The following is a 21,683-nucleotide window of genomic DNA, read 5'->3' on the forward strand; positions in this document are numbered from 1 at the left end:
TCTGATTAAGTACAAGTTCAAAATTCTTTAATATATTTATGGTTTATTTATGTCCCTGGTCCACTTTAGAGACATCCTTATCATTTTATTGCACATCATTATAAATCAACCCCACGAGTTTCACAATATGGCAGTTTTATTGACAAAATCATTAATTTAGCGTATGATATAGAATTTAAAATACTATTGAGAAGAGGAAAGTATATATGTATAGGACAGCTTTTTAGACTAACATACATAGATTGTTGACCTGTATCGATTAAAAACTTCATTGACTGGACATTGTGCAAAAAATGAGGGCTGGAGATAGCGCAAAACTTTCTGTAACATTCATTCACGATGGCAGAGCTAAGTTGCTGGACTAAGACATGTATTCTTGACCTTCATCATAGGGGGCTCAGATAATATTGGCCCTTTTGTGACTTACTTCACTCAATGCCCATGATATATGATGTTTCACAGATTCATCATTATTCCTGATTCCATTGTGCATATGTATCTGTTTGTCCGTTCATCCATCAATGGACACTTGTTTCCATTTTTACTAGTGGGACTAATGCTGCAAAGAACATATGTGTGCTTGTGTCTCTTCATGACACAGCTCTTATTTCTCTAGCTTATACTTGTATGCTTATGGTATTTCTCTCTTTTTAACGAAATGCCAATTTCTTATATCGTCTGGATTCAAGGCTTTCATCATCTCATCAGATCTATGATTTACAAATATTTACTCCCCTTGTACGCGTTGGTTTTTTCCCCCCCTTGAATGTATTAGGTGTAGCGTACATTGTGATGAAATCCAATTTATCAAGTTTCTCTTTGGCCATTTATGCTATTTAGTGTTGCACAGTGCATCTAAAGAAAATGTTGACTCTTCTAAGGTCATAATGATTTACACTCATGTTTCCTTCTAGAGTCTTACAATTTTAACCTTTTAGGTCATTGATCCATATTCTCAGTTAATTTTGGTGTGAGATAAGGGTCCTTTTAAAATGTATATTTTTAAAATGTTTGAATGTCCAGTTGTTCTGAATGATCTTTCCTGGAATGGAAAGAAGAGATGGTTGTTGTTGTTGTTGTTGTTGAAAAGACAATCCCTACCCCCCACCCCACCCCTACTCATTGAATGGTCTTGACACACTTGTTGAAAAGTCTTCAAAGAAAGAGCTTCTGGGGTTTCCTAGGTTGAATCGTCTTTCCCCACCCAGGCCCGGGCCAAAGTCGAGTATGTGAACAAGAAGTTGCGGAAGCAGCTGGCCGAGTTCCGAGCGCCCCCTGTGATGATGTACGTCCAGGAGAAGATCGTGAATGCGGGGCTGGAGAAGAACATCAAGACTTGGGAAAGGAAGGTGGAGATCATGGAGGTGAGTTACAGCAGAATCCCCAGAGGGGCACGCTTTTTTCCCCTGGGCTTTTCTGCTTGGGATCCTTTTTTCCCCAATCATTTTATTAGGGGCTCACACAACTCATCACAATCCATACATACATCAATTGTGTAAAGCACATTTGTACGTTCATTGTTCATTGCCCTCCTCATTCTCAAAACATTTGCTCTCCATTTAAGCCGGGATCCTATTTTTTTTTCAGGATAAGAATACAGGTGCTAAGAATGTCTGTGAGAAATCTTAGCAGTTGCTTCAGGCGCCCTCAAACTACGGCCCGCAGGCCACATGTGGCCCGCCGAGGACATTTATCCGGCCCGCCAGGTGTTTTTGCCCCGTTTTGTTTTTTACTTCAAAATAAGATATGTGCAGTGTGCATAGGAATTTGTTCATAGTTGTTTTTTTTTTGTAAACTATAGTCCGGCCCTCCAACGGGTCTGAGGGACAGTGAACTGGCCCCCTGTTTAAAAAGTTTGAGGACCCCTGAGTTGCTTCATTTGACCAAAACAAGGCTCGATTGTTGTCTCGACAGCCCTTGTCTGATGGCAAGAAGCACAGTCTTTTCAGGTGCCAGGGAGAGACTCTGGAGCAGCAGTTCTCAACCTGGGGGATGCCCAACCCCTTTGGGGGTCAAATGACCCTTTCATGGGGGCTGCCTAAGACCATAGGAAGACAGAAATGTTTCACAATATATAATTACATATTGTTTTGTGATCACTATGCTTTAATTGCTTCATGATGTTCAATTTGTAACAATGAAAATACATCCTGCATATCAGATATTTACATGACGATTCATAACAGTAGCAAAATTAAAGTTATGAAGTAGAAATGAAAAACAATTTTATGGTTGGGGGTCACCACAACATGAGGAACTATATTAAAGGGTCGCGGCATTAGGAAGGTTGAGAACCACTGCTCTAGAGCAATATGCTTTTGATGGCTTGTGTTCATGAATTCTGGAAGCTTATGAATCCCTTCCCCCATGGGTAATTTAATGATTGCTACTGAATACATGGATAAGCCAGTTTGGGCTTGGATTTTTTTTAACACAATTGAGATAATAATGGATTTTTAATATCACCCAATTCCATGCATGTCCACAGCCACACTGCATCTTCATTTTTCACTAATCCTGCAGCCTGAGACGAGGCAGTGTGCACTATAGCGCTGGGCTCCTGTGAGCCTCGGAAGAGAAGCTTGCAATGTGGGCCCGACATGCTGGCCTCAGAAGGCAGGAAAGTGCTGAGATTGTCACAGAGCAGGCTGCCACTGAAGTCACTATTTGGGCGCCTTTCAAACCCCTTCAGGTGACCCCTCAAAGGAGCAGGCGCCCAGTCCACACTGTCACATGTTGGCCCCAGTGCAGGGCCCACGGCACTTTCTCCTGTATTTCCCATGATCACATGGTGAGAGGGTATGAGTGGGGCTTCAAGCGTGGGCCACATCTGGAGCTGAGAAGTAGCCACCATGCCACTAATCACCTGCAGCCTGCCACTTTGGGAAAGGAGCGTCTGACTCCTTAGACATTTTCTGGATGCGTGCTGCTCGTGGTCAGCCCTGCCCAGCTGCACCGCAGGGCCCTGCCCCACACGGGGTCACTCACACCATCAGCAGGGCTGGAGGAAAGGCTACACTCTGGATGGTCACAATCAGTACTAAATGACCTTCTCCTCCCACCCCCGGCTTTTTCCTTTTTTCTGCCCCCTCTCCCCTGCAGATGTCCTTGAAAGGCTACCGCAAGGCTTGGAACAAAATGAAAGCCACGTGTGAACAGTTGCAGATGGTTAGCTCTGGGAAGTAACCAGAGGAAGACCAGGCCCTGGGCCACAACTGCAGCCCCCCAAAAGTGACCTATTAAAGTAATTGGTTCTTTTTGAGTCATGGGGTCCCCTCACTGCTCTCTGGGCTGATGGGTTCCCCCACTTCTCCAGCCAAGCTGCCCCCCACCCCCCACGTCCCTGGGCCACAGCTGTCGTGCAGAGCATTCACAGGCCGGCCCCGGCAAAACGTCAGTCTCGAAAGAATCACAGGGCACACGCCAATGGTTCGACACTTGTCAGCCCACGTTTAGTTCACAAGCACAAACGGAGGTGACCTTCCCGCGTGTGGGATGGGAAAGAAGTGGGGTGGGGTGGCGGGGGCAGCCCAGTATGTGCCCGTGGCCACCCAGAGGTGCGCCTGTCAAACAGACAAAATTAGGCATCCTCCACACAGCCTGGTGAGGACCTGCCACCTGGCATCTCGAGATGGGTGGATCGGGTCCTAGCCTAGGTCCCACTGCAAAGGAGAAGCAGCAGGAGGCAAAGCAACATGTTGTCTCGGGTCCGACAGCAGCCGTTGTGGCGTGAGGTGGTGCCCCTTTCCCCCGACTCCCCACCGTAGTAGTCATAGTACATCGGCTGAATGGCTAAGTCCGAGCTCCGGCCTGCCTCCCTCAGGCCCGGTGGCCGAAAGTAGAGATTGTTTCTAGCGTGTTTTCCTGGCAGAAAATGCCTAGCGTGCCAGGCTGGTTTATGGTAGGGCACGTGAACCCTTCCGGGGTGGCCAGCATGTGTCCTCGGTGGCTTGATGTCCTTCAGATCCATGGAGGGAAGGGTCACCTTCTCCCAGTGCCGGAGGGAATTGAGGCTGGGGCCGACCCTGTCAGACTCCTCCAAGATCCAGTCGCTGTAGTGTTCTACCCTGGTGTACACAAACGGGCCCGTGCATTGCTCACCGCCTTCATTGAGGACCCCTCTGAGGACCCACAGGTCCTGTTGCAGCAGCTCGCAGATCACTGGGTTTCCTGGGTCCCCCTGTGACAAAGGACAGAAGGCTTCAGGTCTTAGAAACATTGGCTGCTGCTGCTGCTGCTTTAAAAAACAGATCCTTGTGCTGCTGGGTACACAAGAAAAATAATGGGGAAAGCAAATTTGGCAAGATAGACTGGTACCATTAGACATGTCTAACATGGATTCTCCCTGGGGAATGGGCGCTGTGGGTTAGGCGATGAGCTGCTAACTTTAAGGTTGGCAGTTCAAGCCTATGGGCCACTCTTCGGGAGGAAGATGAGGCTGTCTGCTCCTGAAGAGAATGACAGGTTGGACCACCTTATGTTGAGCTGTAATGGCATCGGAATTGACCTCCGCAGCAGTGGGTTTGGTTTTTTGGTTATTTTAAATCAAGGCATAGGCAACAGCCCCTACAAATTCCAATAGGACGACTTTTATCTTTTTATTCACGTTATATATGGATCTCTGCAGTTTGCATTTCATTCCCTCGCTTCCTTCCTTCCAAAACCTTCACCGGGTCCTTCCCCCTCGTTTGGTTCCTTACTCCTCAATGAGGCTATGGGATCCGCCCTTTCCACCCTGGTCTCTACCAGGCTCCACAACCCCCTCCCTTTTGGTCTCTACCTGGGCCCAGCCTTAGAAGAAGCTGCTCCCTCCCACACCCAGACCTGTGGCATCCAAGCCGAGCTTCTGGGCAGATCCACAGCTTTATAGCTGGCACTTCCTGTTACTCCACCTGCTTGCTGGCCTTGGCCCTGCTCCTGGCCTCCCAGCTCCCAGGGGAGCAGAATTCTCCCTTAGCTTAGGTGACACTGTGACCCAGGGCTAGAGTGGGAGTAAACCTATTACTGTAGAGTTGATTCCAACGCCTATCTCAACTCCTATCTCCCGACTGTGGAACTGCCCCCAGGGTGGCCAAGACTATAACCTTCCCAGAAGCACACTGCCACATCTTGCTCCTCACGAGTGGATAGGTCATGGGTTCAAACCGCCTACCTTTCAGTTAGCGGCTGAGTGCTTTAACCCCTGCACTACCAGGGCTCCCCCGTTAGTGGAGACACAAACCGTTGCTGCCCACATGCACATTCAGAGCACCTACGGAACCCCCTAAAGGTTCCTCACTTCAAACACACTGCCGCCGAGCCCCTGCCGACCCAGAGCGATTGTACAGGCCAGCGCACAACTGCCCCTGTGGGTTTCCAAGACTCTCACTTTTCATGGGAACAGAAAGCCTCATCGTTCTCCCAAGTGGCACAGTGGGTTGCTAACTGCAAATCCAGTGATTCAAAACTACCAGCCACTCTGCGGAAGATGAGGCTTCCTACTCCTGTCGAGATTGGCAGTCTGAGAAGCCCACAGGGTAGTTCTCCCTTGTCCTATACGGTCACTATGAGTCAGCATCGTCTTGATGGAAGTGAGCCTTTCTGTGTTTTTAGTCAAAGATCATTTTATCGGGAGCTCATAACTTATAACAATCTAGACATCAATTGTATCAGGCATATTTGTACATAGGTTGCCCTCATTCTTTTCTAGACATTTACTTTCTATTGAGCCCTTGGGATCAGCTCCTCTTTTTTTCCCTCCCTCCCCCATACCCGCACCCTCGTGATCCCTTGATACATTGTAAATTATTATTATTATTTGCATATCTTATACCGACCGCTGTCTCCCTTCCCCCATGGTTTCTGTTGTTCGTCCCCCTGGAAGGGGGGGCCTCCTCCCCACACCTTTTTATTTTTTGAGTTCATCTTCAAACTGCCAATTGGCCAAAGAGTCGGAACACAAACCACTTGTACCACCCAGAGACCTTTGCACACACGAGACCCCTGTTAAAGAGGGATGTCCCTTCCAGGCGGCCCAAGGTAAGGGCCGTCGTCTCCAGTGCAGCTTTCTGGCTGGAAGAGCTTCACTCCCCCATGTAGCTCCCGCCTGTTTGGATGGGGCCCCAGAGGGAGTGCAGAGGCAGCAGGGGATGGTCTAACAGACTCACCAAACAGAAGCAGCCCCTGCCTGTGCTGAGGCCTCGGCCTCCGGTCTTTCTGGGGTTCCCATCGTCCACCTCTTTCTGAGGAAGTCACACCGCCCAACAAGGAAGGCAGCCGGGGATGGAGAGGAGAAGCCCTGCAGAGCATGGCAGCAGGGAGGCACAGCTGCGGCAATGCCTGGTGATCCCACAGAAGCGGGGCGGATCACCCCGGATGCAAGTAAGCACAGGCTTCCTTGTGTCTAATAATCTGTCGCGAGCAGTTCATGTGTTTTGGGTTTTGACGTTTCCCTACATGTTTTTGTTTTTTTGGTGAACACTTGACACGATTCCAAAAAGACAGGTAAAACCATTCGCTACAGGTTGGTAAGGAAGCACAAGTAAGCCTGAGCTGACCGTGTTGACTGAGCGCTCTGTCCTGCCCCGGGGACTGTGTTTTGAAAAGAGGACTTTGAAGGTGCTGTGGGGCTGGGAGAGAGAAGGCCAGACCTACCTGCAGATTCTGATGTGGAGGTGAGGGGGAGTGGAATGCACATTTGTTCACTGCAGTCTAGTAAGCACAAATAAGGCCATGCTTACCTTGCTGGTTGGGGCATCTGGCACTGCTCAGACGGCCAAGGCCAAGGCCGTGGCATTGGAGGATGCTATCTTGAGCCTTTCAGCTGTGCATCCTCTACTAGTCTCCCCCCTTGCTGCCCAACAGTGGCGGGGCAGCACAGTGAGGAGACGGTGCGGGAGATCTGGCTGGCTAGCCCTCGCGGGGCGGTGCTAGCAGTTAGGTGCTTGACTCCTTTAGGAAAGGTGGGCAGTTCAAACGGACCCCCCCGCGGTGTGTCTGAAGAAAGACCGCGGAAGGTCACAGCTTCCAAACCCTGCGCTGCTATGCGCAGAGAGGTTGTCATGAGCCAGCACCCAGTTGGCAAGCGCCAGGTTTTTTTTTTAAGGATGTTCTGGTGAAGCAGGTTCCTTCCTGCCACTTCACACCTGCTTAGTGCAGAGAAAGAAGCTCTCTGGCCAGAATGGTGTGGTGCCGTCACCAGTCCCAGCCCCACCTTGTTTTAAAATATGCCCCTATAACTTGAGGGGGCGGGGTATGAAATTTAGAACAAACAGTTTAATGAATGGCTGTGTGGACATCCCTCGCTATTGCATGGTTTTGCAATTTGTACGCCCCTCACCACCACCGGAGGCAGAACACACTGCTTTTGCACTTCTCATGATGCCCCTCGTGGGGCTGAGGCTTCCAAGTGCAATCAGCCAGAGACAAAAGGTACCAGGCGGCAGCTCCCAGGGGAGGGGAGCTCTCATGACATCATCTTTTCCCTTGAGACTCAGCAAAAGCCCTAACAGTTGTTGTGGGGGTGGGGGTGGGGTGGTTCAGCGTGGCTCTACCTTTCATGGTTTCTGGACAGACACACTAGGCCAGCGGTTCTCAACCTGTGGGTCACGACCCTTTTGGGGGTAAAACGACCCTTTCACATGGGTCACCCAATTCATAACAGTAGCAAAATTACAGTGATGAAGCAGCAACGAAAATAATTTTATGGTTGGGGGTGGGTCACCACAACATGAGGAACCCTATTAAAGGGTCACGGCATTAGGAAGGTTGAAAACCACTGCACTAGGCAGATAGTTAGCCTGCTGGCTTTGAGGACCCCTAGGGAGCTGGACTCAACACCACACCTCTGACAGAGGAGAATTCTGGGTAGGGAGGTCCCGGTGCATTCGTCTGAGGCAGTTTGCAAGCAGAACCGTTCAAAAGCAGAGAAACAGCTACAGGTGCATAGTGGCTACAAATGCATCCGAATTTTGCAGGAAGATTTTAAAAAGACGATCATTTAGACATTAGAGCATAGGTTCCCAAACTTAGTTGTCCCACTGGCCCACTTTTCAGAGCAAATCTACTAGCGCCCCCTGGCAATTAAGAGCGTTTGTACTATAGCTGGTAATCCGAGAAAAAGCAGAGGTATCAGCTTCTGCAGCCTGCCCCTCTGGATCGGTGCAGTGCCCCTCCATCAGGGTGTGGTTCCCCCAACTGTAGGAAACACTGATTAGTGTATAAACACCTTAGTCAGCTGAGTCCAAGATACACTTAAAAATTTAAAGCATCTTTGAAATTGGAATGTGTCTTTTCATTAGCTATCCGAGTTCTTAAGTGGCAGCATTTCTTTCATTCTTTCTGGAGAATCCATAAAATGACAGTTTATCCCACAATTGACGTGGGCACCTTAGAGCTGATGAAATCCAGTTATTGGGCTGATGGAATGGTTCATGTCACAATTTCATTGCATGGCCACGTCTACGGAATTTACCTAGTCTGACTCCAGGAGCCCGGGGGTACAGTGGCTGCTAACAGAAAACTGGCCAGTTTGATCCCACCAGCTGCTCCAGGGAGAAAGATGTGGATCCGGGTGTCCATGTGGACTTCATCCAGGGAACCATAGGGGGCAGCTCTACTCTGTCCTACCGTGGTGAGATGACCTGAAATGGGCTCACTGACAACAGGTTTTGTCTGATTTGAGAAAATGTTAAGACCCTGAACCGGGGAGGGGTCCAGGCCCCTGCTCAAGTGAGTGTTGGAGGAACTTCAGAAGGGTTGGCTCAGAGAGGCAGCACTCCATGGTTGAGGGATGAAATGACTTCTTCATAAAAATTGTCGACATCTTCTACCTCCCTTAAAAATACCATGCCCTTCTAGATCCTCTGTAGGCGTTCTGAAGGTTATTTAAAGGGCAATAGATGATTTGCTTCTATTGTCAAAATATTGAATGATGTAGGAAGCATCAACAAAAGAGTCACTGTCCCCAAAAGAACTAGTAGACATTCCATCAAAAAACAAGGCTCCAGGAATGGGTGGAATACCAAGTAAATGTTTCAACAAGCTGATGAAGCACTGGAAGCACTCACTAGCTATGCCAGGAAATCTGGGAGACAGTTACTTGGCCAACTGACTGGAAGAGATCCATATTTGTACCCATTCCAAAGAAAGGTGACCCAATAGAATGCTCAAATTATAGAACAATATCATTGAAATCACATGCAAATAAAAATTTTCTGAAGCTCATCCAATAATGGTTGCAGCAATTCATTGACAGGGAACTGCCAGAGCTTCCAGCTGGACTCAGAAGACGATGTGGAACCAGGACTATCATTGCTGATGTCAGATAGATCGTGGCTCAAAGCAGAGAATACCGGAAAAGTGTTTACTTGTGCTTTATTGACTATTCAAAGGCATTTGACTATGTGGATCAGAATAAACAATGGCTAACCTTGAGAAGAATGGGAATTTCAGAACACTTCATTGTGCTCACGTAGAACTTGCACACGGATCAAGAGGCAGTTGTGGGGACAGAACAAAGGAATACTGATGGCTTAAAATCAAGAAAGGTTGCGTGTCAGGGTTGTATCCTCTCACCAAACTTATTCAATCTGTATGTTCAGCAAATTGTCAGAGAGGGTGGATTATCTGAAGAAGAGTGTGGGTTGGAGGAAAACTCATTAACAGCCTGCGATATGCAGATGACACAGCCTTGCTTGCTGAAAGTGAGGAGGGCTTGAAGCACTTGCTGATGAAGATCAAGGATTGCAGCCTGCAGTATGGATGACAACTCAAAGAAGATCAAAATCTTCACAACTGGACCAATAGGTAACATCATGATCCATGGAGATAAGATTGAAGCTGTCAAGGATTGCATCTTGCTTGGATCCACAATCAATGCTCATGGAAGCCGCAGTCAAGACATCAAAAGATGCATTGCTGCACGGGGTAACAATCTGCCGCAGAAGGTCTCTTTCAGGTGTTGAAAAGCAAGGATGTTACTTTGAGGACTAAGGGTGCGCCTGACTCTGTCGTGGTATTTTCAATTGCACGTGAAAGTTGGACACTGAAGAAGGAAGTCTGAAGAAGATCCGATGCATTTGAATTGTGGTGCTGGCGAAGGATATTGAAAGTACCTTGGACTGCCAAAAGGACACACAAATCTGTCTCGGAACGAGTATGGCCAGAGTGCTCCCTTAGAGGCAAGGATGGCAAGACTTCATCTTATGTACTTTGGCCAGGTTGTCAGGAGAGATCAGTCCCTGGAGAAGGACGTCATGTTTGGTAAAGCACAGGGGCAGCTTAAAAAAGGAAGGCCCTCAAGGAGATGATTGACACAGTGGCTGCGAATGGGGCTCAGGCACAGGGATAGGTGTAAGGGTCGTGCAGGAACGGGCAGAGTTCCCTTCTATTGTGAAGAGGGTCACTATGCATCAGAGCCAACGGGATGGCACCTACCAACCACCACAAGATGATGAGCATCTTAGAGAGACAATTTTAGAGTAGAAGAATGAAACGATGCTTATAAATCTACTAGACGTTTCCCCAGTCTGTTTCCTAACTTCGATCAATTATGTGACCTGGCAAGCCATACTTTCTCCAGGTACAGACACAAGAGGCTTAGACTAAGACTTCGTGCATATTTTATGCCTTTTTCTTGAGTTAGCAAGAGAGCCACATCCGTTTCGCTGTCATTTGGGTGGGAGGAGGGGCTTCTTATTCGAATAGCCCCTAGTAACTGACAAGCCTCAGCCTGGGTGGGGGGTAATCCAGGTTCATAAGGTTCAATGTGGTGAGCCCCCCCACCCCCTGCCATGGTAGACTTGCTCAAAGCATTCTGTCTGTGTGGCTAGGACTCACACTTCCATATATGCAGCTAGCTTTAAAACACGGATGACTTGGCCTTGCTGAACCATATCACGCTGAAAAGGGCGACTAGTTAGTCTTTTCAGTAGAGCTTTATTGAGCACTTGCTAACTGCCAAGCCCTATTCACCACCACCTCCCCAGAGACCAAGGGGAGTCCCACAGGGTGGTCTCTACCTTCAGGGCGCTCACGGCCAGCCAGGGAGAGTCCCAGGGCTCCCACTGGAGTGCCCCAAGCCACACACCCTGCCTTTCCCTTCTCCTCCGTCCCGTCCTTACCAAGCAGATGTGCTCCACTTTCTCCTCTTTGTGAGTGCAGCAGGCGGTTTCCGGAAGCTGGCTTAGCGGGCACGATTTCACGTTCTTCACAGGCATTTTCCTGAGGACACTCATCGTCATGTGCTCTCCTGTCTGGACCAGGCAGAGGAGAGTTTAGGGATGGGTCCCAAGAAGACACACGATGTCCCTCAGCTGCCCCGTAGAAAATGCCCTTTCCTCATAGAAACCCGAACCTATGCATTCCTACGGTCACCACCTTTGCTTTGGGCTTGAATAGGAAACCAGGCAGAGGAGGACAAACTCCTTCTCCCTCCACATCTACCAATTTCCGCCCGCCCCCTACCAAATGAACAAAACAAGCAAAAACTACACAAACAGCAATAAACAGACACACACACACACACACACACACACACACACACTCAAAAAACAAAGATGGCTTAGATGAGAGAACAAGCCACCCTGTTCAGAGAATAATGTCCCCTCACTCCTCCATGACCTGGCATTCGGCCCTGGCTGTCCTCTGCCTGTGAACTTCCAGTTTCAGTAAACAGCTCGAGGGGAAAGGGTCCAAAGTAAGAATGGCCACAGACAGGTCAAGCACTGGGCATCTTCAAAGAAAAGCCAATCGGGTAAGGGCTCCAGCCCAACTCTCGCCCCTCCCCTGAGCCGAATGACTAAGAAAGGCCCTAAAACTGCTCCTCCAGGTCACCCCACTGCTAGCACACACACAGCTTCCTCTAGGAGAAGGAAGGCATTAACTGCAGAGGTAGGGTTCCATCCTGCCACCCAGCAGGTCCGAAAGGTTGGTGGGTTAATCAGCCTCCTGCTGAGGAAGCAGATGGGCTGGACCAGGTCGTTGAACTGCATCGGCGAGTCTGTCTTCAGGAGGGCTATGTTGTTTCTCATGGAGTGGTTATTAAAGGCCTCATGGAGGATAATGGCATTGACTGGATACTCTGTGTGGCCTCTCATTCTGGCGTCCATGTTAGCTATACCAACTAGAACGACCACGTTCTTCCTGGAAAGAGAGCAAGCGAAGCTTGAGAAACCAAGGCAGAGTGGGGGCTTCCTACCTCCCTGTAGTCACAGCGACCAGTCCTTGGCCTGGAAGGCTCTTCCGACTCCTCTTCCCTGGCTTGAACTCACCCTTTCAGACCCAGTCTCCAGGAAATCCCTGAAGCCCAGATGCATGCCCTTCTTGTGAGCCCTTAGACATCTTGAGGAGTCTTCTATCTTAATACCATTTGCTACGTGGCCCAAAGAGAATCTGTTAACACGTCCCGGTTGACCCTCAGCGCCTTCCATCCCCCACCCCAGTGTGGAACTGTTTCTTGTGAATCAGGGGAAGGCTTGCAGCTAAGACCGCCTGTTTTGCATCTAACAGTGTGCACCGGTTTGTTTCAGCTCACCCGCTGCTCTCCCCCCAGTGTACCATTGTCCATCCCACTTCCTCCCTGGGGTTCCTGTTTCCATCCCTCCTTTCAAAACTATACTTTGTTCTTGGGTAAATGCTGCCCTTTGGATCTTGAATCCGGGTTAGAGTTCGGTTGTTGACCTGGAAGATGACTGAAGGCTCATAGCTTGGGGGGTTCTACCAGTCTCTCTCCATCCAGTAAGCCTGGTCTCTTTTAGGATCATGAGTTTTGACCCACATTTCCTCCCATTCTCTCCAGAACCTTCTAATGTGATGCTTCAGTTTATTTGTTTGGTTGGTTTGGGTTTAGTGTTTGCTCAGTTGTGATCATACTAAATATGTACTCTTTAAAAAAAAAAAAAAAGTACTCTTGACTCTTGCCTTTGGCATCTAATACTCCCACACCAGCATTTCCCACCTCTCTAGCCTGTGGAAATTCACTTTAGAGAAATGCACGTTTTAATAATGATGGAGTGCAGTTGGGTGCTACCCTCGTGTGCTCTGAGAAATCACCCAGCGAGTCTGGAGAAGAAACAAATGCAGGCATCAGAAAACGAGGAAACCCTGGAGACACCCACCCTGGCGCTCGGAAGCAGGGCTGCCTGGAGTGTGCAGGCCAGCAGGAGGCAGTGCGGCAGAGAAGGTTCCGACAAGGGCCGGCAGGCACGTTGCTCAGCCAAGAAGTGGGAGGGACGGCAAGAAACCCAGCCCAGGGATGAAGGCTCAAGGGGAAGTCGCACAAAGCAGGGGTGAGACTGCAGAAAACAATCAGGCACATGGAGAAAAGTGGCCAAAATCAGATGGAAAGGAGCAAATATTGTTTAAAGGTAGGAGAGAACCCCACCCCCCAAATGGCATGTGACTGTTAAAGAAGAACCAACATAGCCCTCAGGCTGTCCATGAAATAATAAAGCGGGATAGATAGATATTTATATCTTTTTAAAGCGATAATGTACGAAAAACTCAGATTCCACAGACACCACGTCGAGCTCTCCAGACCCGCAATGAGACTTAGCTCTGGGGTTTGGAAGAGTAGTCCCTATTCTCGGGAATAAAAATGAGAGTGATCAACCCCAAGTCACATCCTAGTCAAGTTCCCTGCAGCAAGCAGGTGAGTCACCCACATGAGGACACTTAAGGAGCGTTAACTAAAATGGGCTCTTCACAAAGGTCTGGGCAGAAGGTAGAAAAGCCCCAAGCAGATGCAGCACCTTGGGACTAACAACAGCCAGGTGCTGAGGCCGCCTCTGTGGTCCAGGCTAAGGTGGGGAAGGGTTTGACGGCACTGTGTAGAGAGAGCTGGTTAGTTGGAGAAGACCCTGTCCACAATATGCCTGCAGAGACTCAGATACCTGACCTCCCCGTCCTCCCCACCTGCGACTGGCAGTGGACTCATTGATGCAACGCACACAGCTCAGTCTCCCAGTACACAGAACAGGGGGAAAAGGGTAGAGAATGGGTCTGAAGGGGCAAATGGAAGCGACCCAGCATAGCTAGTAGATAGCAGTGACAAAGAAAGAATCCCTGGGCATCCCAATTAAAAAAAAAAAGATGTCATCATTAAGCCATATGTTGTCTTAAAGCCATTATTAAGCCATTCATTGTCCAACCCAGGGACTTGTAAGCGTAAAAAGCGTTCTCAGACAGGATTCTGGGGTAGTGGATAGAAATCATTCATCTTCTAGCCCTGGTAGCATTGTCTGGTAACCGTTGGATTGCTAACCTCAAGCAAGGTGGTGGTTCTCCCCACCAGCTGCCCAGATGGAGAAAGATGTGGCGATCCGTTCACAACTCGACCAGTAAGTAACATCATAATAAAAGGAGAAAAGATAGGAAGGTGTCAAGGATTTCATCTTGCTTGGACCCACAGCCAATGCTCCTAAAATCATGAGTCAAGGCATCAAACAACACACTGCATTGGGTAAATCTGCTGCCCAAAGAACAAACAGACCTCTCTTGGAAGAAGTATAGCTCTTTGGAAGCAAGGAAGGTGAGACTTTGTCTCATGTACTTTAGACATGTTAACAGGAGAGACCGGTCCCTGCAGAAGGACATCCTGCTTGGTAAGGTGAAGGGACAGTGAAGAGGAGGAGGACCTTTGGCGGATGGATTGGCACAGTGGCTGCAAAAGCAGGCTCAAACGTAACAGCCACGGTGAGGATGTCGTAGGGCTGGGCAGTGTTTCCGTCTATTGTACCATGGGTCGCTATGAGTCAGAACCAACTGGCTGGCACCCAACATCATCATCTCCCACAAAGATTTGCAGCCTCAGAAAGCCTCGGGAGGCTTGCTATGAGCTGGAACAGACTCAATGGTAGTAGGCTTTCGTCCCTCTTTCTAGTAGGGGAAAATCAATGGTCTCGGCAAAGTGTAATAACCAAAGCCAAGGGGTCATCCTATACTGTCTTCAAGAAAAGAAGGTGTGAGCCATGGATTCTACGAGGGGGTACCCAAAAGAAACACAGATTTTCCCCCCCCCAAAGCTATGTATTTACTTTTTTTAAAAATAAAACAACCTTACCACCTTCAAAGGACTCTCCATTATACTTAATACATTTGTCAAATCTGCAATTCCACTGTTGGAAATATTTTTCAAACTCATCTGTTTGGATAACTGACAACACCTCCCTCGGTTTTTTTTCCTTCACCTCTTCAAATCGCTGTACTTTCATGTCCCTCTGCATTCGCAGAAACAAAATGAAGTTGCACAGAGCGAGGTCAGGTGAGTAAGGTGTGTGGGGCAAGAGAGGCATGCTGTATTTTGCCAAAAACCGGAGCCCTGAGATGGCTGGTGAGCAGGTGCATTATGGTGGTGGCAAAGCCAGTCCCCTGTCTGCCACAAATCAGGCTTTTTTTTGGTTGCACACTGTTATGCTATCTTTTCAGAACCTCTAAATAGAAAGCTTAACAGTCTGACCTGGTGGAACGAACTCCAAATGCACTACGAGTCAACATTTTCATCTGTTCAGGAAGTTGACGGACATCCAGAATGAGGTTTGTCATCAATCGACATTTCGCCTTTTTTGAAATGAGAAAACCACTCATACACTTGAGTTTTTCCCATGGCGCTGTCCTTGTAAGCTGTGTTCAACATCACAACCGTTTCTGCGGCATTTTTCCCAAGCAGGGAACAAAATTTCACATTGTTCTCTTAAATCTCTCAAAAAAATGAGGTTGAAGCAAAATTGCTTTTACAAAAAAAATTCACTGTGACCAGAGAGAACCTTCCTAGGTGTCACCACTGAGTGCACTAACTCAGAGCCAGTTGCTCAATGCTCACCTAGCAGGAAATGCGTACTAAGAAGGCTCCGGCTAGTGGACCTTTTTTCCGTTTTTGTTTTTGGTAATCCCTCGTATACGTAAGTGATCGCTCTGATGTAAAACTCACTGCCATCGGGTCAACGTTGACTCACCGTGACCTGGGAGGCCAGGATAGAACTATGCCTGTGAGCTTCTGAGGCTGTCCCCCTTGACAAGAGCAGAAAGCCCCATGGCGCTGGCTGGTTTCTAGCTGCAGACCTTGTGGTTAGCAGCTCCACGCATAACCGCTACGCCACCAGCGCTCTCTCGCTCAGATTTAAGGACAGCATTATAACATGTTTTAATTTGAATATGCAAAACCAGAACAATACAGTTCTTGAGGGCCCTTTAAGGAACAACCTGGAGACAAACTTCACCCAATGCTAGTGTGGAATGAAAACATCCAGCACAAAGGTGGTCAGTAAGTGTGGCATCTACTGTAATATTGGAGTCCAATTAAAAGAAAACTTTTTCCAAGTTATAGATCTGAATAAAAATGTTACAAATCCCGGTAATAACCAAATGATGTATCAAAGGGTATAAAGAAAATGGGAAGCAATGTATCCTTTTTTTTTTTTAACCTTTTATAAAACTCTCTCTGCCCTTCAAGTTGAAGCCCACTCAGAGCGACTCCATAGGACCGGGTAGAACTGCCTTGTGGATTTCTAAGACTGTGGCCCTTTACCGGGTAGAAAGCCTCTTCTTTCTCCCATGGAAGATCTGGGAGTTTCGAACTGCTGCCCAACTCATAAACTCCACGCTACCATGGCACACTTACCTTTCACAACCAGGAGTAAAACAGTATTTACAGATAATATCTGAAGTAACAATGGTGTACAATTACAAACAGATAGGGATAAGCAGTAAAACTCGGGTAATCTATCAAAATTGAGGGAAAGCAGAGAGAAAAGATGAAATGACCAAGTTCACTTGATGTAATAGATTTATGGATTGTGATAATATCTGTAAGAGCCCCCAATAATATGATCATTTTTTTTAAAACGATGAAGCGACAAGACGGAAATTCTGACCTGCCCACAGAAGGAGTGGAGAGAGGCCTGCCCAGAGAGAAAGGTGCTTTACGCATCTTAGAAGACATGGGAACACTGGATAGATGGTGAAGCCACTCCACAGGACGAAGATGAGGCTGGCTGCTCTCCTCAAGATTTACACCCTCGACGCCCTATTCAGGGTCGCCACACGCAGAAATGAATTTGATGGCCGTGAGTGGGTACCCGGAATTATTTCCTGTTGAATCACAACAGAATATTGCCAGAAGAAGGCGCTCAATAACCATTGGCCACATGGTGGACTTGCAACAGGAAGCTGGCCCTGGACTGGGCAATGCCAGGTCCTATTGTCTGTGGTCACCATGCATTGATGGCCCCTAACACCACCACCTAAAACTACACCTCTGCGGTGCCCATGGAACTAGACAAACATGTCCATCTCCAAGTGTATTTATTCATATGATGGGGGCTACAAACCAAAGGCCAGATAGGAATAAGAAAAATATGAGGCATTGAAAACTGAAAGCATAATCTCCCATCAAAAAGGTTCAACAGAGTCACGTTCTTCACATCGAACAAACTTGATGAATTCAGAGCAAAAGAAAAAAAACGCATTAGACAAGACAAATAAAGGCCCTTGATAATGATAAAGCATTCCATCCCTAGTGACGATCTCACCGTTATAAATATCTCCTGCGAGTGATGGTGTTCACAAAGGCACGAGCTGAGGAGAAAAAGCCAGACGCCCTTTCATGTAAGAAGTCCCCATTCCATTCTCTGAGCCTGCGACAGTTTTATAGCTAGGAGAATCCTTTTCCATGTCTTTGCAGAAAATAGCCACATAGACGGTATACGTTAGGCCATGAAGCCAGCCTCAACGTCGCAGAACAGATCACCACATCGCCTAAACAAGCATCAATGACATTAGAAAACAAAACCAAACCCCTACCACCCAGAAAAGTAAAAAATGGAAACATGGAAAAAAAAATGGAAACATGGAATTAAAAGACAATGGGGATTTTCCATGAACTTTTTGAAGCCCCCCAGGCAGTTTGAAGACCCAAATTCCTGGACCATGAGTGTTCCCTAGTCAATGGTGAGCCTGCTGGACCGGTGGTGAGAGCCCTTGTCTCCAAAAGGTTGGTCGTTTGAACCCACCTGCCACTCTGCAGGAGCAAGAGGTGGCAGCCTTGACTCTCCTATGGGGGCAGATCGACAATGGCCCACAAGTGGCTGTGAGTCAGAAGTCTCTCAACAGCCATAGATTAGGGGTTTCATCTGGTTATGGCTTTATCGGTGCTTGAAGGAGAAGGAGGAAGTCTTCTTAAGTCACTTCCTGTCACCGTGAGTTACCGAGTGGCTCCTGGCTGGTGGCAGCCCTAAATGTGCCGAGTAAAGTGGTTGGCCAAGGCTGTGACCTTCAGCCGGTCATCAAGTGCCCGCTCGCACCAACCATGGACCCCACTCACAACCCCCCCCACCCCAATTAAGCTATCTCACTGAGCTTCAAGCCTGCTTGTATTCGGGGCTGGAGGATCCCTAAGGCCCCAGGGAAGTCTTTTAGGAGAAATTATCTGACTGCAGGACGAACCCAGCTGCGGTGTATTAAGGAGATTTCGCCCCTATTGAAAAAACCATCACTGCGGTGGTCGAGTCAATGAAACGTCTAACAACCCTGCGGAACCGAGCAGACCTGCTCCTGAGTGTTTCTGAGGCTACGGCGCTTTACAATCTCACCTTGCTCCCTCACAGCAGCCGGGGAGTTGGAGCCTCATCAGCCCTGCGGTTCGAAGCCCAACACTTAACCCATTGCGCCAATGTGGACCTCGAGTAGCCAGTTAATGCCTCCATGAGTTTGACACAATTGAAACAAACCAATCCCCCCACCCCACCCACAAAAGAGAGAATGGAAGGCGCCCTGGTGGCACAGTGGTTAAAACGCTCGGCTAAGCCACCAGCTGCTCAGTGGGAGGAAACTGGGGCAGGCTGCTTCCGTCAGAATCGATTCTACACAGCGGTTTCTGTTTTGTCTTTTAAATCTTTACTGGTTTTTTTTTAATCCTTTGTAAAAACTGGCAGGCTTGGGAAACGTGTTGGGGCAGTTTTACGCTGTCCTATAGGGTCACTGGGAGCCCTGTTTGCATCGTGGTTATGTGTTGGGCGCCTAACCTCAAAGTCAAAACCACCAGCCGCTCAGAGGGAGGAAGATGAGGGTTTCCTGCTCCTGTAAAGAGTTAGTCTTGGACACCCACAGGGGCAGTTCTACCCTGGGCTATAGGTCCCTGAGTCGGACTCGAATGACGGCAGTGAGCTGAGTTGCTTCGAGTCTAGAAATCAGCTACAGAATGAAAGACACCTCATCCCGCTTTTCAGCTGTGTGGCCCGTCGTCTATACAGCAGAGAAAAATAAGGCTGCGCCCCCCTCCCACCCCATCCCCCCTTGGCCATAGTGATCTCAGGACCCAAGAAGCCGCTTTTTCCAGCCTCCCACCCCCAAAAGCAGGGGTACTGGCCTGTGCTGAAAGGTGGACGCGCTGCTGAGGATCCAGAACTCACTAAGGATGCAGCCGAAAGCCAGGTGGGAGTACCGGGAATCCTGCAGGGACACCACCCACGGGAACATCTTGCTGTGGACCAAGCTGTCCTCGAGAATGTCCGAGAGTAAGCTTTTCTGGATGCCGCACTCTGCAGAGGGAACGTGGGCCTTGCTGCCCGCTCAGCAGTTGCCTGCCTGGGGCCGCCGCCACCACCAAGCCAGGCCTCAAGACAGCTCCTCCTCCTGTCCTGGCAGCCTGGTGGCTTTCCTTCTACCACCCCAATCCTTGTCCTGGTGGATCCCCCCCCCCCCCCCCCCCCCCCCCCACAGGATCTTGGTGGTATCTCTGAGGCCACGGGTGAGAACCCCCAGCCGTGGAGCCCTTGGGAATCAGGCCCTGGGGACGGGGGTGCCAATGGTTAATGCACTCAGCTGCTAAGCTGAAAGGACGGAGGATCGAGTCCACCCGAAGACAGCTCGACAGGCCTGGCGATCTGCTTCCCCAGAAGCAGTCATGGAACCCTACGGCACACGGTCCCACTCTGAGACATGTGCAGTTCACTCCAATGGCAACTAGGGAGGGAAAAGAAAGGGGCACCTATGTGCTAGACAGATATGAAATCTTCCTTGTCCTTGAGCACTTCTCCAAGTCTAGTCTAGAGACCTTGGAGGGTCCCCAGGACCCCTTCCTTCCAGGACCCACTGCTACACATAGTTTAAATATCTTTCTCTAAGAAATTATTGACTCTCTTCCACTCCCCGTTCTCTTGGAAGCGAGCATAGGGTGGAATGTCCCAGGGGCCACTCACGGCACTGAGCGATTGTGTATCCCTGCGTTTTAAAATCCTCTGCTTTGGGGTTCACACGTGGCCCATTTGGAAGGGACAACAGTCACGGCCCTTTATGAGAGGGCCAGAGAGGTGCTCACCATGTTAAGACCTCATGTCAACCAAACATCTCGTGCTTGGGAACTTCGCCCCAACACAGACAGAGCTGATGATGTCTGCAAGGCCATTCACTGCCGCAGAACCACCTGAGGACAGGTGGGCTACGCTCAGCCTGAGTTGTTCTTAGGATGTTGGTGCGCTGTGGTGTGCGAGAGGCAGGGACGGTCCTTCTGAACCCAGCAGGCACCTAAGCATGGGTGGTGACTTAACTTTTTCAGTCTCAATCCGTTCGCTCATCGGACCTCCCTTGGGAGGCCAGGATGTACGAGGAAACCCAATGGAGAGTGGAAAGTTGGCCCTGCGTCCCTTAGCTGTCACTTTTTGTAAGAAGGGAAGAGGGCCCGGGCCCTCTGTGTGGATTTCCGGGCAAGCTCTGGGCTCACTGGGGCTGCAAGGAGGGCATCGGAGAAGAGAAGTCTGAGGCTAGGTGGAGGGTTCCCCCCTAGGTGGGGGTGCTCTGTGTCTCCCATCGAACCCCCAATCAGTGGACAAAGCCAGCTTTGGTGGCATCCAGAGCCTGCTGTGACAGCTCCTGGGGCCAGGCCACAAGAGGAGCCAGGCAGCAGCTGTGAGCAGGGAGGGGCGCCCTTTCTGTCTATGGCCCTAGCCACACTCCCCTAAAGACAGTCCTTTCACTAGGCTCCTGAGGCCACCACGTCTCTGCCTGCTGCCACCACCCTGCAGGCTGCACAGAGCAGAGCTGTGAGACATTCCTCTACTGTCCCTCTCTGTGCAGTCAGGACAATTTCATGCCCCGGATGATCCCCCCTCAGCCAGGCGACACGTTCAACCAAAGCCAGCCCGGAAGAAGCCCCACTCACTGGCCGAAGAGTGGGAAACACACAGCAGTAACAAGAGCATCCCTCTCATCTCTGCCATGCCCCAAACGGACTGCAGCCGACACCATGGGCAGCTGTGAAGACAAAAGCCAACGGGTCCGTGATCTTCCCAAACGCACACCGGGCCGCCCCACTCCCCACCCTGCCGCCTTCCCTCCCACTGCCGAGGCTCCCGGATATGGAAATGACCTGTCACATCCCTGTTGTGTGGTTCTGGGCAGCAGAGAGCCAGGGACCGGCTGTCCAACCCGTCTTCAGTTCTTGCCTCGTTGGACAGGCCCAAGGAGAGAAGGCAGCTGGTGTGGTCCCTTATCTCTTCAATCGAGCCCGAGCCCCCGGGCTTTCCTAGAGAGCTGGGTTTCTGAAAAGGGTTGTGTTTTGATTCGTGGACTTCGACCTTAATTCTGTAGCCATGAAACACTGCTAAAAACACAAACAAACATAAGTGTTCCATGGCTCTTTGCTGAGGGAGAGTCACACCAGCTTACCAAAGGTCTGAAACCCTGCTGGTTTAAGTCATGCCACGGTTTCT

The 21,683-nt window shown here is 49.3% G+C and overlaps 2 protein-coding genes across 2 annotated transcripts in view; one reads left to right on the top strand and one right to left on the bottom strand.

Annotated features, from left to right (window-relative positions):
* The window catches only part of CCDC113 (coiled-coil domain containing 113), a 34,259-nt gene extending 31,029 nt beyond the window's left edge, over window positions 1–3,230 (top strand). The window contains exons 8-9 of the mRNA XM_004704868.2: window positions 1,209–1,364; window positions 3,103–3,230. Coding sequence (XP_004704925.1) covers window positions 1,209–1,364; window positions 3,103–3,186 — 240 coding nt within the window. The 3' untranslated portion in view covers window positions 3,187–3,230. The remainder of the gene's footprint in view (window positions 1–1,208; window positions 1,365–3,102) is intronic.
* A 197-nt stretch (window positions 3,231–3,427) lies between these two features.
* Window positions 3,428–21,459, bottom strand: PRSS54 (serine protease 54). The gene is made up of 6 exons (XM_004704867.2): window positions 21,341–21,459; window positions 21,134–21,225; window positions 19,343–19,514; window positions 11,865–12,123; window positions 11,103–11,234; window positions 3,428–4,180 (listed from the first exon to the last, which is right to left on the bottom strand). The coding sequence occupies exons 2-6, from the start codon at window positions 21,189–21,191 to the stop codon at window positions 3,653–3,655; spliced, it is 1,149 nt and encodes a 382-aa protein (XP_004704924.1). The 5' UTR covers window positions 21,192–21,225; window positions 21,341–21,459; the 3' UTR covers window positions 3,428–3,652.
* Between the last annotated feature and the right edge of the window lie 224 nt (window positions 21,460–21,683).

Source organism: Echinops telfairi, unplaced genomic scaffold (assembly GCF_000313985.2).
Source record: "Echinops telfairi isolate 266 unplaced genomic scaffold, ASM31398v2 ScPeMD7_2291;HRSCAF=2852, whole genome shotgun sequence".
NCBI classification, from domain to species: domain Eukaryota; kingdom Metazoa; phylum Chordata; class Mammalia; order Afrosoricida; family Tenrecidae; genus Echinops; species Echinops telfairi.

Bases quoted from the DNA above. Each gene is read 5' to 3' on its own strand.
- PRSS54 (XM_004704867.2), bottom strand. From the start codon at position 21,191: ATGGCAGAGATGAGAGGGATGCTCTTGTTACTGCTGTGTGTTTCCCAC. The intron at 19,515-21,133 runs GTGAGTGGGGCT...TTCCCTCTGCAG, and splicing joins TGTTTCCCACTCTTCGGCCA to AGTGCGGCATCCAGAAAAGC. The intron at 12,124-19,342 runs GCCAGTACCCCT...CTCTCTTTCCAG, and splicing joins GCGTCCACCTTTCAGCACAG to GAAGAACGTGGTCGTTCTAG.